The sequence below is a fragment of the Rhinoderma darwinii genome, chromosome 7, assembly GCF_050947455.1.
Source record: "Rhinoderma darwinii isolate aRhiDar2 chromosome 7, aRhiDar2.hap1, whole genome shotgun sequence".
In the NCBI taxonomy this organism is placed as follows: Eukaryota; Metazoa; Chordata; class Amphibia; order Anura; family Rhinodermatidae; genus Rhinoderma; species Rhinoderma darwinii.
Genome location: NC_134693.1, coordinates 117,087,727 through 117,105,833, shown reverse-complemented (window position 1 = coordinate 117,105,833; position 18,107 = coordinate 117,087,727). Strand labels below are relative to the sequence as shown.

The following is an 18,107-nucleotide window of genomic DNA, read 5'->3' as shown; positions in this document are numbered from 1 at the left end:
ATTGTGAGACTATATACTACATGATAAGTGATATATATATATATATATATATATATATATATATATATATATCACTTATCAGTCACACACTATATACTATGTATCCCAGTAGTAGCAGGAAGAGTCATGTCTGGCGCTCACCTCCTCCTGTCATGTCTCCAGGACTTCCCCTTTCATTATTGCGCTGTGTCCGTCCTCCCTGCTCAGCCCTTCCCTGTACCAATCCCCCCGCCATCCTCCTGCAGTGCCAGCCTCCTGCCTGTGCCCGCCCTCTGCCTTTATTACCGCTCAGTGTGCGGTCCCCGGGTGTCTCCAGCTGTCAGTGCCCGCACACTCCTCACTAATCCCCGGCAGCCGCAACTCTACCATGGCGGATTACCACAAGCCCGACCAGCAGACACTGCAGGCGCTGAAGGACACGGCCAACAGGCTCAGGATCCTGTCCATCAAGGCCACGACTGCAGCGGGCTCCGGGTGAGTAAGGTGCCCACCTAATCGGGTACCGGGGTGCGTCTCCAGTAATGTTCTAAGTCATGAGGCTGCTACATGTTGAATGGCAGTACCTGGCAGAGTTACCTGTTACACCCTCTGCCCAGGTGTATGCCATGTGCCCACCTCCAGCTGAGCCCGCTTACTAGAGGCAAAGTGCAGCTGAGAACAATGAAGATAACAGATCAAGATAGATAGATAGATAGATAAGATTGATAAGATAGATAGATATGAAATGGATAGATAGATATGAAATGTATAGATAGATAGATAGATAGTTATTAGATAGATAGATTGTAGATACACAGAGAACAGACAAATATTTCCATTCAAATGTCAAAATGCAGGAAAAAAACTGGTGTACATGCCGTTCCCCATATTTATTACGTGTTTTAGACTCTTATTGAGCCTCACCAGACAGTTTAGGAAAGTGTCTAGAAGGGGTGCGGCTCCGAGGACCGGGGTTAATTTGGCGCAATTTCTGCCTGTTTGTTCTAGTTTTATTCTGTCTAAATTTAAGACCGTAATAATAAATCTGCCCCATTGTGTTAACCAGTTGTGGACACAGACAGCTGAGGGCCCTGTGCAAGAACAGTATATGGGCCCCTTGCTCGCCAATATCTCATCATAAAACACCACCTTATGTCTCTCTAAGGTGCTATTACATGGGCCATGTAAACGAGCGTCGATCAACGAGAGAGCTCGTTGATCAGCGCTCGTTTGCTTCTTTCACGCGGAGCAATGATTGCTTATGTATAGGGATGAGCGGTCGCTCGCCCCCATACATACTCATCATGTGGACAGCGCATCTCCATGATTACACAGGGGGACGTGCTGCCGACCGAAGATTTTTAATGCTGCATAAAAGATCCGATCAGCTGATGAATGAATGTTCGCTCGTTTATCGGCTGATCGTTGCCCTGGTTAAACATGGCAATGATTGTTGAACGAGCGTTCATATGAAGGCTTGTTTGCCCGATTATTGGCCCGTGTAAAAGGTCCTTTACAATCCACCAGTAATTGTTAGCCGTACATTCAATAGCTCAGGAATTTACATACAATCTAAAAGACATATCAAAGTTGCTTTAATGTGACCCCCTCACCTACTGGGCCCCTGTACGGTTTCTCCAATGGTAGGTCTGCCCCTGGTGTACACGCAGGGTTCACATATATCTGTTGTCACCTGCCAGTTCATACTTGGCCTTGTCCAGACACAACTGATTCCACGTGCGCACCGGTCCGGCATCCATAAGTTGCATGCAATGTTTCTCCTTCCGGCATCACAACTGATCTCACCGGACCCAAATCAACCCCATAGTAAACTACGGGATCAGGTTTTTCGTCAGTTACTCCCGGCCTTTTTGTACTAAAAAGACTGGCGGGCCGGGCATACCCATATACGTCTCCGTCCACTTCATAAAAGGCACACCAGGAAAAACAACATCATGCGTATGAATGAATTGCTCCTTCTTCAGCGATATCTCCCGCAGCGGAAGTGTTATTCTTTTTTGTTACCTGAAAGGGCCGCACGTGCGGATTATAATGCACAAATACAGTGACGGTAATAAACTATGACCCAATTCATACGAGTGACTGACATCCGCCTCCCTCAGCATTACCTAGTCGAGGTTTTTCATAGTTTTCTCTCTTGTTTGCCCCTTTAAAATTTAATTTTTCTCCTTTTCTACCCTAAATTTACTCTGGAAATGCAACAGGAGCATTTTGGTTTGATTGTGGTCCATTTAATAAAGATATACTTGCTAAAATAAAGAGTAGACATGTTAAAGGTAATATTTGGGGAATTGCACGATCAGCATTTTTTTTTAATGATGTTTTATTATCGCTATCGCTCCATTTATAATCCTGCAATATTCACATTTCAAATATTCAGATTTTCAAATTTCCCATTTCCACCTTACACGTGCCTTGGGCAGAATACAGGTGACTTTTACGGCAGCCTGTATTCTTCCGTCAGTGTTCTGCTGACAGGAGGCTCTTGTGATGCCCTTTGGCACATTGCAATAACCGGTTCCCTCTCAGCCCTGCAGAGTTTTTCTTGGTCTTTCCTACTTGTAAAAGAAAATAATTCTGCTAATGACATTACGTATATTAGACCATTGCTCAATTCCTTTATGTCTTATTAGAATTGTCTTCATACTGGATCTTCCCATGTGTATAAGGGAGCGTCCTGTACGTCAGGAAGATGTTGTAGTGAAATGTACAGAATTTGATCATATAGTAATTATGTATCCAGTATAAAGATACAAGGAAATATCAATAGTGACAAGTAACAGGAAGTCCTGCAAAATCGACTAAATTCCAAGTACAACATTGTGTAAGGAGGGAAAACCTGTGAATTACCTGTCCAAGAGAAAGGAGTGCCGCGGGCGTGGGAGGAAAGACGTATTAACATGAGATTAGTAATATCACCTACACAATGCAATGTGTGCAGTATATATATATATATATATATATATATATATAGGGAAATCAATCCACAATTCATATTTCAAGCACAAAACTGCTCTATCTATCTATCTATCTATCTATCTATCTATCTATCTATCTATCTATCTATCTATCTATCTATCTATCTATCTATCTATCTATCTATCTATCCATCATCTATGTACAATATATCTATCTGTCTGTCTATCTGCCTGTCTGTTTATCTATCTAGTATATCCAGATAAATACACACACCTATGAAATGTAAATTGTATTTATTTTTTCAAATAAAAATGTTTATCAGTGTTTGGTGCATTTTTCTAATTACTGTTTATTCTAAATTATTTTTACTTTTTGAGATACAGCTGCTTTGTATTTTCTATACAGAACAGTTGTATCTATCGCTGAATCCCGTATCCGTCAGGTCAGCAGGACTGCCGGGTTCAGTGTCAGCGGTTCTGGCTTCAGGATCGAGCTGTTACTGATTACATCTAAGTTTATACGTTTTCTCTGACCATTAACTTTTGGGTATAAGGCCGGGTCCACACTGAGTTTTTTGCAGGAAGAAAAGCTGCCTCAAAATTCCATTTGGAATTTTGAGGACAGATTTTGCTCTGCCTGCACGACGATTTCCACTGCGTTTTTCACCCGCGGGCAAAAAACGCAGTGAAATACGTTTTCTCTGCCTCCCATTAATGTCAATGGGAGATCAGAGGCGTAAACGTCCGAAGATAGGGCTTGTCCCTTCTTTTTTCCGCAAGACGGTTTTTCCGCTCGCGGGAAAAAGCCGCCTCCGCCTTCCATTGAAATCAATGGGAGGCATTTTCGGCCGTTTTTTGGCGCGTTTTCCGATTCGGTTTTCCGCGTCAAAAAACTTGTCAAAAAACTCAGTGTGTACTCCCTCTACCAATAGAAAAATTTAATGTATAGGGCACACTGATGTTTGCAAAAGCCACGGCATGCCCTATAAATGATATGACTCTATGCCGAAATTGACTATAAGTAACCGCTACCCACTGTGAGGACTAGGACATCGTGCTCCGATGTAACTTGTTCCCATTTTCAGGACAGCACATAAAACCAAATCTCTACATTTGTTTGTTTTATTTTTTTTAGCGGTTCAGTTTCAAGAAGTGGGTGCAGGACAGGCACCCTGAAATGTGTAAAGAATTTAAATTAATAGGAACCTACCACACTCTAAGTAAAGTCCTATTTTAATGTAAACCTGTTTGTCCTCCGTACAATATCTTACAAAAAGTATTTTAAGGCCCCGCATCATATGTAAATTAACACGATACCAGAATTTGGACTTTGATAACAATACGTTGTGTAGTAGCCAACAATAATAATACTTTTAAAATACCTTTAAAAAAAGTTTTGCATTTTCTCCATGTGCCTCACATTAATAAGTTTTTTGAGCAACTCGCTTTTTTCGCTGCGTTTTTTACGCCCATTTTTGGAAAGAGAGGTGTAAAAAAATGCCCCGTTGGAACAGAACGCCGTATTTCCCATTGAAATCAATGGGCAGATGTTTGTAGGCGTTCTGCTTCCAATTTTTCAGCCATTTTTCGGGATGTTTAAACCCCAAAAAACGGCTGAAAACACTATGTGTGAACATACCCTAACAGGCATACATTCCGGAAGGTCTTTACATAGCCTAAAGTGTGATGGGGGGATACAAATTGATGGCCGGTTCCCTTTGATTGATATTTTTTACAAATTTCAGGGTTCCCAACCTGCACCCACTTCTTGAAAATGTGCTCCCCACCCCCAAAAAATATAAATCTGGTTTTATGGGCTGTCCTGAAATTGGGACCATGTGCATTATACCATGATCCTAGTTGGACGGGTCTTTTGCCCGGCTAGCAGAGATCCATCCACCCAGGAGTGCATTTCATGCTTTTACCATCTGTTGAATACTTTTTTTTTATCTCTTCAGCATTTTTTAGCTTATAGGTGCATTTTCTATTTTGATGTCTAAAGCACCTTTTAGGGTATGTTCACACGGCGGGGGTCCGTAACGGCTGAAATTACGGGGATGTTTCAGCCTGAAAACATCCCCGTAATTTCAGCCGTACCGGCATGTGCAGGCGCTTGAACGCCGCGTCAATTACGGCCGTAATTAGCGCTGCTATTCATTGGAGTCAATGAATAGCGGCTCCAATTACGGCCAAAGAAGTGACAGGTCACTTCTTCTACGCGGGCGTCTATTTACGCGCCGTCATTTGACAGCGGCGCGTAAATATACGCCTCGTGTGAACAGACAAACGTCTGCCCATTGTTGATGTTTGTCAGCGCTATTGAGGCGCTATTTTCAGACGTAATTCGGGGCAAAAACGCCCGAATTACGTCCGTAAATAGGCCGTGTGAACATACCCTTAGGCATTTGGTATTTGCCAATAATTTGTAATTGTAATACCACCCCTTTAAAAATCACTGCGCAAAACTATTACTATGTTATGACAAGTGGGGGGGGGCTAGGTGAGGTTGGACAAGACACAAGGATTTAAGGGTATGTTCACACGCACTAATTACGGACGTAATTCGGGCGTTTTTGCCCCGAATTACATCTGAAAATAGCGCCTCAATAGCGTTGACAAACATCTGCCCATTGAAAGCAATGATCAGACGTTTGTCTGTTCACACACAATGAGGCGTAAATTTACACGCCGCTGTCAAATGACGGCGCGTAAATAGACGCCCGCGTCAAAGAAGTGACCTGTCACTTCTTTGGCCGTAATTGGAGCCGTTATTCATTGACTCCAATGAATAGCAGCGCCAATTACGTCCGTAATGGACGCGGCGTTCAAGCGCCTGCACATGCCGTTACGGCTGAAATGACGGGGCTGTTTTCAGGCGTTACCCTAAAGAACACCTGTAGGCCCTGCAGTCATAACATCGTATTAGTTTTGCCCAGAGTGTTCCTTCAAGTATTTAGTTACAGCTGTACATTATATAATATAATCCGTGCAATCACCATTTTGGACACTGCATTATATCTCTATGACAACTGCCTAGATGTGCAGATTGTAAAAATGTTCCTGCTGACTAAAGTTACTACAGGGTTTACTCCACTGTTACATATTATGGCCACTTGCACACGACCGCAGAATTCATCCGTAATTACGGACTCATGCACATTGACCACAGAAACCTTCCCGTATATTTACGGGAAGGTGTCCGTCCCGTAGAAAGGTTCCGCAAAAGATAGGACATGTCCTATTTTTTGCTTTTTACGGACCGTGCTCCCATACTTTATATGGGAGCATGGCCTGCAAATGCGGGTGGCTGTCAGCGGCCGGCCGTGCCCGTAATCAGGGACAGTGATTATGGGCATGGTCGCGTGCAGGGGGGCTAATAGTGTGAATATTAGATATTAAAGGGAACCTGTCTCATTTAAACAGTTGCACGGACGTAGTATACGTTCGTCTGAATAAGCCCTTACACTGACAGGCATAATACACTGCAGTACAGAACTATTGTAGTGTATTGGAAAAGCAATCAAATGAGTCCCATAGTTGGACTTAAAAAAAAATAATAACTTAATAAAGTTAATAATAAAAAAATGAAAAACACACTTTTCCCCTTACAAACTGGTTTATTATGAAAAAAAAGCTACTCGGAATTGGTATTGTCGCGTCCGTAATGAGCCGAACTATAAATCTATTATGTTCTTTAACCCGCACGAAGAACGCCGTAAAAAATAAAATAAAAATCAATGCTAGAATTTCCGTTTCCTGCTCATCCTGCCTTCCGATCAAAAAGTCGCATGTACCCCAAAATGGTACCAATACAAAGATTGTAGTTTTTTTTTCCATTACCCCTCCAAAAAAAGTTAATAAAAGTTAATCAATACATCATATGTACCCCAAAATTGTGTCATTGGAAAAAAACAATCCCTCACATGGCTATGTCTACGGAAAAATAAAGTTATGGCTTTTGAAATGCGACGATCAAAAAACGGAAAAAAAAATCGCTCCATCATTAAGGCCCAAAATAGGCTGGTCACTAAAGGGTTAATATACAGTTTTGTGGGAAAAGATTTGCTATAACTTGTATTTTAGCAATGTAAATTCTTCGCTTAGGAGTCCAGTGGGCGGTCCTACTCCGCTATTGTTTACGCTTTGTGATTGTGCATACAGAGATAGCTGTCAATCACTGAGTAGGACCGCCCACTGGACTGCTAAACCCAGAATGAGCTGAGATTTAAATGTAATATAATACAAGTTCTACAAAAAAAATTCCCACAAAACTATATATCAGTTTCCTCAGCTCCTCCTGCTGTATAACATGCTGCCTGCAGATTGGACTGTATGTTCATTGTATCCAGTTCTCTTCTCACCATAAACATTGATCGTATATTGATTAGACATGCCATCTTTTTATGATTGGTTGGAATCCGACCGCTGGGACCCCCACAAAGACTAAAACAAATGGGGCACGGATTTTTTTATTCTAAAACTGCTTCCCTTGGGACTTAGCGCCGTGCTTGAAATTGCATTATAGTACTCTTAGGCCGGGTTCCCACGGGTCGGATATTCTGCGTAAAAACTGTGCAGCGTATCCGACCTGGAACCCGCAGCACCTTCCATTTATTTGAATGGAATTTCCGCCGCGGAAAAAAGCTGTGGATAAAATAAAAACACCATCATACTTACCCCTTCTCTCTTTTCTGCGCGTAGTCGCTTCCTGGGATGACGTTGCAGGCCATGTGACGCTGCAGCCTGTGATTGGCTGCAGCGGTCACATAGGATGCAACGTTATCCGAGGAGGCCGGACTGCAGGAAGAATGAGAGACTTCTGGGTAAGTATGATTAAAAAAAATCTGAGTTGCGAATTTTGCGGTGGAGTCGCAGCGAATCCGCCGCAAAATTCGCAACACTTGGCTTTCTGTTGCGGGTTTTGCATCCCCATTGAATGCAACGGGGAAAACCCGCAACAGAAAATCAAAGAAAACGCATAAAAAAATTTACATGCAGCGGATTTAAATTCTGCACCGCAAGTCAATTAATTAACGTTTACACTGCGGGTTTTTTTTTCCGCCGCGTGGGCAGGAGATTTTCAAAATCACATCCACTTTGCTGTTACTGTAAATGCTGCGGAATTTCCGCACAGAATTTTCCTGCAGAAATTACGTGGGAACCCGGCCTTAAAGTGAATGGGGCTGTGTTGCCATTCTGACACCGTGCCGAGTATGGTGCGGTGTAGTTCCAGAAAAATGGCACAGTGGCCTCTGGATGTTATCGAGCACCTCAAATCAATATGTTTATGGTGGGAACACTTTAATGATTATTTTTTATAATATCATGTCGAATTTACTAATTTCCAAACGGAAATCTCGGAGCTGTTCCTTTATTCTCAGGATTGACAGGGGGTCCCAAAAGGTCGAACCTTCACTGATCATTATGCTATAAACATCTCAAGAGGGGGATTACCCTTTAAACCCCACACGTCATTGTTTTCATCTACCACTGCTTTTACACGTATCATAGAAGACTTGGTAGAGCTGCAGTTCTGGCACACTGTTCATGAACCAGTGAGCTCAGGATGAACAGTGCTTTAGGTTCCTCCTAGAAAGGAAGGAGCTGCAGTGCATTCTGTATTTAGATTTTGCTATTCATTGCATCCATATAAACATAATTTTGGTGGATTCCACTGTAATTTGGGAGAAATATTCCCGCCTAATCTTACTAAAACCCTTCAAAAGAAAGGGACAGTATTTTAAGGCAATATAGTAAAGAGAAATTATTTTATTCCTTTATATTTCGTACAGGACAACGAGATCTAACTAGTATAATAGAGTATGATTTCCACATTGTGGAATGTGTCTCAGCCTGAAATCATGGGCGATTTCTGGCCCAGAGCACAATAATTTATGCTTTTTTTCACACACAAAAGCACAGTCACAATGAATGAATAACAAAACACACGGTGCCCTTGGTACGCTGTGCCAGATGTCCTGAGGCTCCCGCTATCTCCCAGCCTCTGTGAATAGGGTGTCCTGCCCAAACACATCAGCTTATCCGGTCCCTGACATCCCAGATATGCCGAAACCCCTCCAATTCTCTCCTCCATTCATTACCAGTGGCCCCTAATGTTCCGTTTATATACGGAAATATCCATTTTATTCTAACCTTAGGCCTCATTCACACGGCAGGGTTTCCCGTCCGGGTGCCGGCCGTTCATAAATCGGCCGGCACCCGGCTGCATTAGGAATGATAGACCCCTAATGGGGCTATTCACACGACCGATTTTTTGACGGCCGGGAAATCCGGCCGTCAAAAAATAGGACATGCTCTATCTTTGCCCGGGCACCCGGCCGCCCGGCTCCCATAGAAGTCTATGGGGCCGGGTATTACACGGCCATCACCGGAATGTGTTCCGAGTGATGGCCGGGTTTCCCGGCGCTTGCGCTCTATCTCCTCCTCCTCACAGCGCAGAGTGCATGTGAGGAGGAGGAGTTGATGCCATTCTGACGAATGGCATCGCTGTACACTGTGTTGCAGGGCCGGGGTGTACAGCAGGTGGAGGGAGCGCTGCGCTGGCTCCCTTCCCCTGCTTGTTAAAAGCACCCTGGCTCGGCGACACCTTCGATGGCGCCGCTAGTAGCAGCAGCTGCTGCTGCTGCGGCTGCTACTGCTGCAGCGACGCCACTATAGCAGAGCAGGGAGGTATCTCCCCGCTCTGCTATGTGCTAGCCGCACTTTAGCTCTTTAAAGGAGCGGAATCCCCGTGTTTTCGGGGATTCCGCTCCTGGACAGAGCGCTTGATGTCTCTGTCCATATCTGGGCAGTGACATCAGGGGAAACTCCTGAAGCTGAATCCCCGAACACATGGGGATTCCCCTTCAGGAGCTGCCGCTGATGTCACTGTCCGGATCTGCCCGGCCCGGCACGGATGCATAACTTTATGCAAACCGGCCGGGCAAAATGGCCGATTTTACCGGCCGACACTCGGGCTCGGGAACGACCCGGTCGTGTGAATCCCGCCTTAGTCATAATAGTATAAAATTGCATGTTTTACAAGGGAGGTGGTTACTTTAAAGGGTAACTAAACTTTATTAAAAAAAAAACTTGACATGTCAGAAGTTTTGATCGGTGGGGTTCGGAGCACTGAGACCTCCACCGATTGCTGAAACAAAGCGGCAGAAGCGCTCGGGTGGGCGCTGTGCTGCCTCGTTTCGGATCGGCTTTCCTCGAAAAGCCAAGCGAGCGGTGTACGGGCTCATAGACTTTCTATTAAGTTTGTATACCGTTTCGATGAAAGTCGATCAGAAACAAAGCGGCTCAGCGCTCACACGATCACTTCTGTTGCTTCGTTTTAGCAATTAGTGGGGGTCTCCGTGCCGGGACCCCCACCGGTCAAAACTTCTGACATGCTACTATGACTTGTCAAAAGCTTTTTGAAAGTTTAGTTACCATTTAAAATCTCAAGATACAAGTTGAATTATATGTAATATTATACGATATTTCTAATAACAATGCAGACGCACTTTTTTCTTTGTCTCGTTTTTCTCCAATAGAAGTCAAAGGTTACATAAACTTCACCCAAAAAAACATGAGGGACAGAAGAGGCTGCAGCAAATCCTAAAAAACACATGGATCTTAACCACATAGTGTGAATGAGTCTTATAAATATCTCCTTTATTACTATGAACAATTATCTGGCACTCCAGCTGGCACTATTCATAGGGGGCATTCTGGTCTTCATTATGGGATATATATCACTGGTAGGTTGTCTACCTCTAGTATATATGTGCCAGGGGTATATAGCTTTGGAGATCTGGAAAACTACTGGAATTATATGGGAGATTCTGAAGATGTAATAAAAATAAACCTACCCTCCCTAGGCCACGAATTATGCTAATAAAATGTTCATGCTTAAAGTACATTAATGATGCCATAAGGGGGGCCTTATAAACAGTGCATCAGGGTGCCTCCATAAAAAGAACCATCACAGTGTCCTCATTAACAGTGGCAGCCATAGGACCCCCATAATAGTTACATCCGCAGGACCCCCAATAACAGGGCTCCACGTAAAGGCTCATGCACACATTGTTTTCCTCAGTGTCCTATCCGTTTTTGGTTTTTTTGCGGATCGCAAACTGAACAATTAATTTCTATAGGGCCATGCACACATCGGGTTTTTTTTTTTTTGCGTGTGTTCCGCAAATTATAGAATATGTTCTTTTCTAGTTTGTATTTACAGTCCGTCTTACCCATTCTAGTGTATGGGTCCGCAAAAAAACGAACAGCACACTAAAGCCACTAGGATCCGTATTTTGCGGTCTGCAAAATAGAAACGGTTGTATGTATGATGTCTCATAGTTAGAGGCACAAGGTTCCAGTAGCAATGTCAGCTGCAGGCCTGTAGTTACAGTAACTACTACAGATACTCTCAATACCAGTGACAGCCACAGACCCGCAGTGACAGCCACAGACCCGCAGTGAGAGCCACAGACCCGCAGTGACAGCCACAGACCCGCAGTGACAGCCACAGACTGTCATGTCACTAACAGTGACAGAATTGTCTGCAGTGTTGAACTAGAAAGTGGCCAACCCACAATCTACTCGGTATCTGGCGACGAACATACATATATATCTAAGATCTTTAAGGACGTTTTACATGGGCCAATGATCGGGCAAACAAGCGTTCATATGAAGGCTCGTTCCCGATCATTGCCCAAGGCTCATTCTTCTGTTGTTCATATCATTTATGCAGCAGAAAATATTATCGTTGTCGGCAGCACATCTCCCAGGGAGATGTGCTGCCGACATGATAGAAATGCATGGGGACGAGCCAAAATTGGTCGGTGAAAAAGGACCCTTAGGGTGATAAATTACACGGCCCAAGTGGGCCGTATAAACGAGCGCTGATCAACGAGACAGCTCGTATATCGGCATTCGTTTGCCCCTTTCACAAGGAGCTAGTATGGGGGTGAGCGCTCGTTACTCCGATCGCTCGTCCCCATACATTTTTATCATGTCGCCAACGCATCTTCCTGTTCACACAGGGAAATGTGCTGCCGACAACGATAATATTTTGGACGATACAAAATTAATTTAAAACGATACAATCAGCCGACAAACTCGTTCATTGGTTGATCGCTGCAGTTTACACAGGACAATTATCGGGTACGGGCATTCTGTGAACGCTTGTCTGCCCGATAATTGTCCAGTGTAAAAGGGTCTCCATGAAAATGTGTCTTGAAAGGCAACTACATTTTTACTGATAAGATAATGAAGCGTTTATGTGCATAATATACTGGATATTTAGGGCAACAAGCACTTTACGTTAATATTATCTATAGGGTAATTGCAGGAGACTTCTCCATATTGTTTCAGCATTCTTATCTGACAAAAATGAAGGAAGTATTATTTTGTAAGAGGCATAAAAAACAGAAGAAGCCGTATTGAAATAATCATAACCTAGGAAATAATTGTTGAGAAAGTGAAGAAGACAGTTTGGTCAGTCCACTGCAAAATAATATAGGATAAAAAGTAATGCCACATCCATCATTGGCATTGAAATACTCATCCATGTTATCATCTCCAGCGTATAGCCACTATTGATGTATCATTAAAATGGGTATTCCAGTCATAACAAATAAATCTACGAGTACTAAAGTAATAGTTTATGCATTGTATTATAGCTTTAAATATTTTTCACAGTTTTTTTAAGAACTGTATGTGGCCACCATATTAGATCCTTGTAAAGTGTGGTTTCCAGAGGATGGATGTATGGATAGATAGATAGATAGATAGATAGATAGATAGATAGATATGAGATAGATAGATAGATAGATAGATAGATATGTGATAGATATGAGATAGATAGATAGATATGAGATAGATAGATATGAGATAGATAGATAGATAGATAGATAGATATGAGATAGATAGATAGATAGATAGATAGATAGATATGAGATAGATAGATAGATAGATATGAGATAGATATGAGATAGATAGATATGAGATAGATAGATATGAGATAGATAGATAGATAGATAGATATGAGATAGATATGAGATAGATAGATATGAGATAGATAGATATGAGATAGATAGATATGAGATAGATAGATATGAGATAGATAGATAGATATGAGATAGATAGATATGAGATAGATAGATAGATAGATAGATATGAGATAGATTAGATAGTATATGGAAGGTTTTTAGGTGCATAGATAGTATATAGAGGCTAGGAAGATTGATAGATCAATAATATATAGAATCTAGGTATATAGATAGTATATAAAAAACTGGTAGGTGGGTGGAATTCAGGGACATGTATAAGACAGTTGACCTTCGCTATTACATTATTTGTAACAAAGTAATGTCATATTGAAGGTCATTAGAGGTCACTGGCCTACGTTGGGCAACTGTCTTACACATGTCCCTGAATTTGCTAACCATCCTCTTTTCTCATATTGAAGAAACAGACATATCTGACTAAACCCAAATTGGGCTGCTTTCCGTGCCTACGCTGCATCAATTGCAGCCTCATGCTCGGGGCTCCACTTTAGAGCTTCCCATCACAAAGCGAACCTTTCACATTAGACACTATCTTACTTGCAATAGTGACCTAGTGATTTATGTTCTCCAATGTCCGTGCAAACTTTTATATGTGGGGGAGACTACACTGGACCTGAAAATCAGGTTAAACCAGCACAGATACACCATTCGGAAGAAAAAACCTGATCTTCCAGTGTCTAAACACATCACAGATTTGGGACACACTGAACAGCAATTGAGGTTTTGGATTTTGGATCATATCCCTCCTCTTATAAGATAAATCCGTGTTTAAATTTGAATTATTTTTCAAGAATAAAGCCATGAAGAATTCTCCCGGTGTTGCTTTAGTAAGTGATGAGTTGGCATCTGTCATTCCTCGCGGGCAGTCAGGCCTTTAAGCCGTCTTTACTTGTCTATATCAGCTCCGCCAGCCTGAATTTGCACTTTTGATACCAGCAGAATTCTTATCTAATGTACAATTATCCTCCACTACGTGCGGTCCTGTTAGGACATATGGGCCGGTTGTGTAAGGACTGTATATGAGGAACTTGCAGCATGCAACACAATGATTTCACTTATGAAGAAAGTTTCCTCTCTGTTGTGTTATTTAATATTCCTATTACTACAGTTTCACAACTAGAAGGATCTAACAGAAATATCTAGAAACATAGAAAAGCCACATTAAGGAAACGAAATGAAAAACGGGCCTTGTTGCCCATTGCAACCAGTCACAATGCAGGTTTTGAAGCTCAAAGTGAAAGCTTACACCTGATAAAGGTAACAGGTGCAGTGACAGTAAGTGAGACCCGACAGAGCCTCAATAGTGAGCTTACCCATGTTCAAATAACGTGATGGCTTGACCCAGAAGGTAAGGTAGCGCCGCGACGCGCGTTTCGCACCCCTTGATAAAGCTACAAGCGAAACACGCGTCGGGGCGCTACCTTACCTTCTGGGTCAAGCCATCACGTTATTTGAACATGGGTAAGCTCACTATTGAGGCTCTGTCGGGTCTCACGGTCACTGCACCTATTACCGTTATCAGGTGTAAGCTTTCACTTTGAGCTTCTTTACTCTGTTCTTGACATTATGACTTCCCATGTTATATACTCTGAGTACATATAACTATTATCTGTACATGTAAATGCTGATCCAGTTAGAGATGTGTTTTAGATTCTCATTTTTTGTTATTTAATAAAGATATTTTTCATACTTGATAGTTATGGACTCCTTTCTTCTCTAGTGTTTATATATTAATTTTGGAGTCCTTATCTCCAACAAACGCAGTAGGTGGTTGAGACTTTCTGCTTCCCACCTTGATTGTTTATGTGTCCTGTGAGACTCCTTTGTCTAATTAATGCTATGTGTATAGTCTGGGGACTTCTGCTGCTATCTTCTGATCCAACGTTTCTTCTACAATCTTCTGGCCATACTGGTTTGCATTAGCATTGTCACGATACCAGAATTTGGACTTCGATACCGATACTTTGTGTAGTATTGCGACACTTGATACCAAAACGATACTTTGCCAACAATAATAATAAAAAAGAAAGTTCTTCAATTTTCTGATGTGAGGCGTGTGGTGTGATGAATTTTGAACCTCCATGTGCCTCACATTAATGGTAATTAACCCCATCATGTTCCTCATAATGGACAACATTGGGTTCATGTGTGAGGTACATGATGGGGTTAATTACTATTAATGTGAGGCACATGGAGGTTCAAAATTCATCACACCTCTTGCCTCACATTAATAAGTGAAAGAAAGCAGTCTTTTATTTTATAACAGTGTAAATATAATAAATGACGCTATAAATTTGTTATTACGGCCGCGCCAATACCGAATATGTGTATATTTTATGTATTGAGACTTATTTTAATGTTTATTGTAAAAAATATATATATATTTTTTTATTTTGTTTAACATTACCTATTTTTTTGTAACTTTTTTTTATTTATTTTTTTACTTTAATATACTGGCATACTGGCGTATATCTATATACTGATAGTACACAGGCAGTTGTTAGGACAGACCTCAGTATGCCCTAACAGGAAATAAGGTCGGACTGCTCTGGGGTCCTTCAATGGACCCTGGCCTGTCTGCCCATATATGGTATGTCCCTTGATCGCTTCACAGGGATTCCCCATGATGTGATCCAAAGGGCATCCCCCCTTCTCATTTAACCCTTGATTGCTGCGGTCAGCTTTGATCGCAGCATTCAGGGGAATAGCGGTGGAGATGAGAGGTTTCTCTGATCTCCGCTGTTAGAGCGGGGCTGCGGCTGTGTAATACAGCCATTGCCCCGCTACTGACCATTAATGCGCGCGTGCGGTCAGCATGAGGTGATGCGGCCAGCACTGCACTAATGAGCGGCGGCGCAGGCACGGAAGACAGAACATGGGGGTGTTTTTCAGTGTGCGACTGCCATGTTCTGTCTTCAGTGCCGGCGTTCATTAGTGCAGCGCTAGTCGCATCACATCATGCTGACCGCGCGCGCACTTGTCAGGAATCAGGAGCGGGGCAATGGCTGTATTACACGGCCGCAGCCCCGCTCTAACTACCTGCATGTATTACTATACTTATCTGTGCGGCCGCAAAGCTTAGTATCGAAATACATGAAATAACGGTATTGGACCGTTTCCGGGTTCACGGTATCGAAGTTTTGATGCATCGTGCATCCCTAGTTTGCACAATGGTCTTATTTGTACCTCTACCTGCTCCCTATTACAGGCCATGACGTGGAGACAGATCTAGACCTTGGCTAAGTATAAGTGGAGTTTGCAGGATTAAACTTGCATGTAGAAGACTTCTTTTGTTTGAACTTATCAAATGTAAACTTAAATAGGTGTGCAAATCTTGGGGCTACATTGAATCTGCACTGCAAGGATGAGTAATCAGTATTTCCAACATGTTTATAAGGGCTCATTCAGACGAGCGTAACACTCGTACGTCTGATGTCCGTTGAAATAACTAACATCACACGGACCCATTAATTTCAATGGGGCTATTCACACATGCGTGAGCTTTCACACAGCAAGTGTACAATGTGTGAAACTCACTGCACGTCCTATATTGGTGCATTTTTGCGCACCTTCTGTCCCATTGAAGTCTATGGGTGAGTGAAAACCACGGACAGCACACGGGCGACATCCATGTGCTGTCCCTGTTTCATGCATCAGTTGATAAGGAAATGCAGAGAATTAAAAAATAAAGACGTGCTTGCACGGATGTGAAAAACGCATGCCACACGCAAAACACACTGATGCCATACGCAACGCACACAGACATGAAATACGCTGCATTGTTTTTTCGAACGTAATCAGACACGCTCTTGTGAATGTAGCCTAAGGGTATGTTCACACGGCAGTGTCCGTTACGGCTGAAATTTCAGCCGTAATGGCATGTTGAAGCGCTTTTTTGCTGCGTCCATTACGGACGTAAATGGAGCTGTTTTTCCAGGGAGTCAATGGAAAACGGCTCCATTTACGTCTGAAGAAGTGACTTCTTTGACGCGACCGTCTTTTTTACGCCCCGCCTTTTGACAGCGGGGCGTAAAAAAAATGACCGTCTGCACAGAACATCGTAAGACCCATTCAAATGAATGGGCAGATGTTTGCCGACGCTATTGAGCCGCATTTTCGGACGTAATTCGGGGCTAAAACGCCCGAATTACGTCCGTAAATAGGCCGTGTGAACATACCCTAAGAGTCGACATATGTGCGTTCTAACCAGCATGGATGTACAGCAGTCTTATGTAAGCAGGCACAGAATCAAGTTACTAATTAAGTTAGCTTTGTTATTTTTCAGATGCACATTGCGTACTAGATGGCGTGCTTTGGAGTGACTTTAGTTGGCTACTGTTATTATTAACAATTTTAATAATTTTTGGGTGTCAAGATTGAAATACTAAATGCTCTTGCTGCTTGTTCAAGTCTGTGTATGTATATATATATATATATATATATATATATATATATATATAACATAAAAGCATAAAAATGGAATTTATATATATAAAACATACATGCATAAAAATGAAAAAAAAAAAAAACCCCAAAATATATATATTTTTATTTATTTATTAACAATCGTCCCCTAAAGTGCCGTTATTGCCTGTTAATCGAGGACATGACTTCCGGCTCACGGGGCTATGGCTGATATTGGTGGTAGACCACATGTATGTCACACACTTTCCTGTTGCAGTAAGGAAGCAAGATTGTGTCAAGCAGTGAAGACAATAGCTCAATGTACAGTATATGATGTGTAGTCTGTAGTGCTGGTGTTTGGTGCAACATGTCAATCATATACAAAATACAAATATATATATTTTTTGAAATTGTAAAATTTTAGATATTTTGTTTTTTAAATCAAGTGATTTTTATTGGCAGTTTTCATTACAAGTAAGAAAACACATGGAACAAAACCAAAACATACCCTACCCTCACACCCCCAACTCCCAAACCCTCTGTAGCTTCCGTACCGGTTAGTTTGAGCAGAATATACCACCATCAAGGTCTCAAACTGGAATATTTTAAAACAGACCTAATGTAGATCTAATTCTTGTTGTATGAAATGATGGGTCTGTGGTTTCTTAGGAATTCTTCATTTTAAAGTTATTTATTTTTAAGATGAGCGATGATGTGTTTGCATGAA

General features: G+C 42.1%; 1 protein-coding gene across 1 annotated transcript in view; it reads left to right on the top strand.

Annotated features, from left to right (window-relative positions):
- Positions 1–230: 230 nt before the first annotated feature.
- TKT (transketolase) overlaps positions 231–18,107 on the top strand; it is a 41,606-nt gene continuing 23,729 nt past the window's right edge. Inside the window, exon 1 of the mRNA XM_075833886.1 lies at positions 231–474. Coding sequence (XP_075690001.1) covers positions 368–474 — 107 coding nt within the window. The 5' untranslated portion in view covers positions 231–367. The remainder of the gene's footprint in view (positions 475–18,107) is intronic.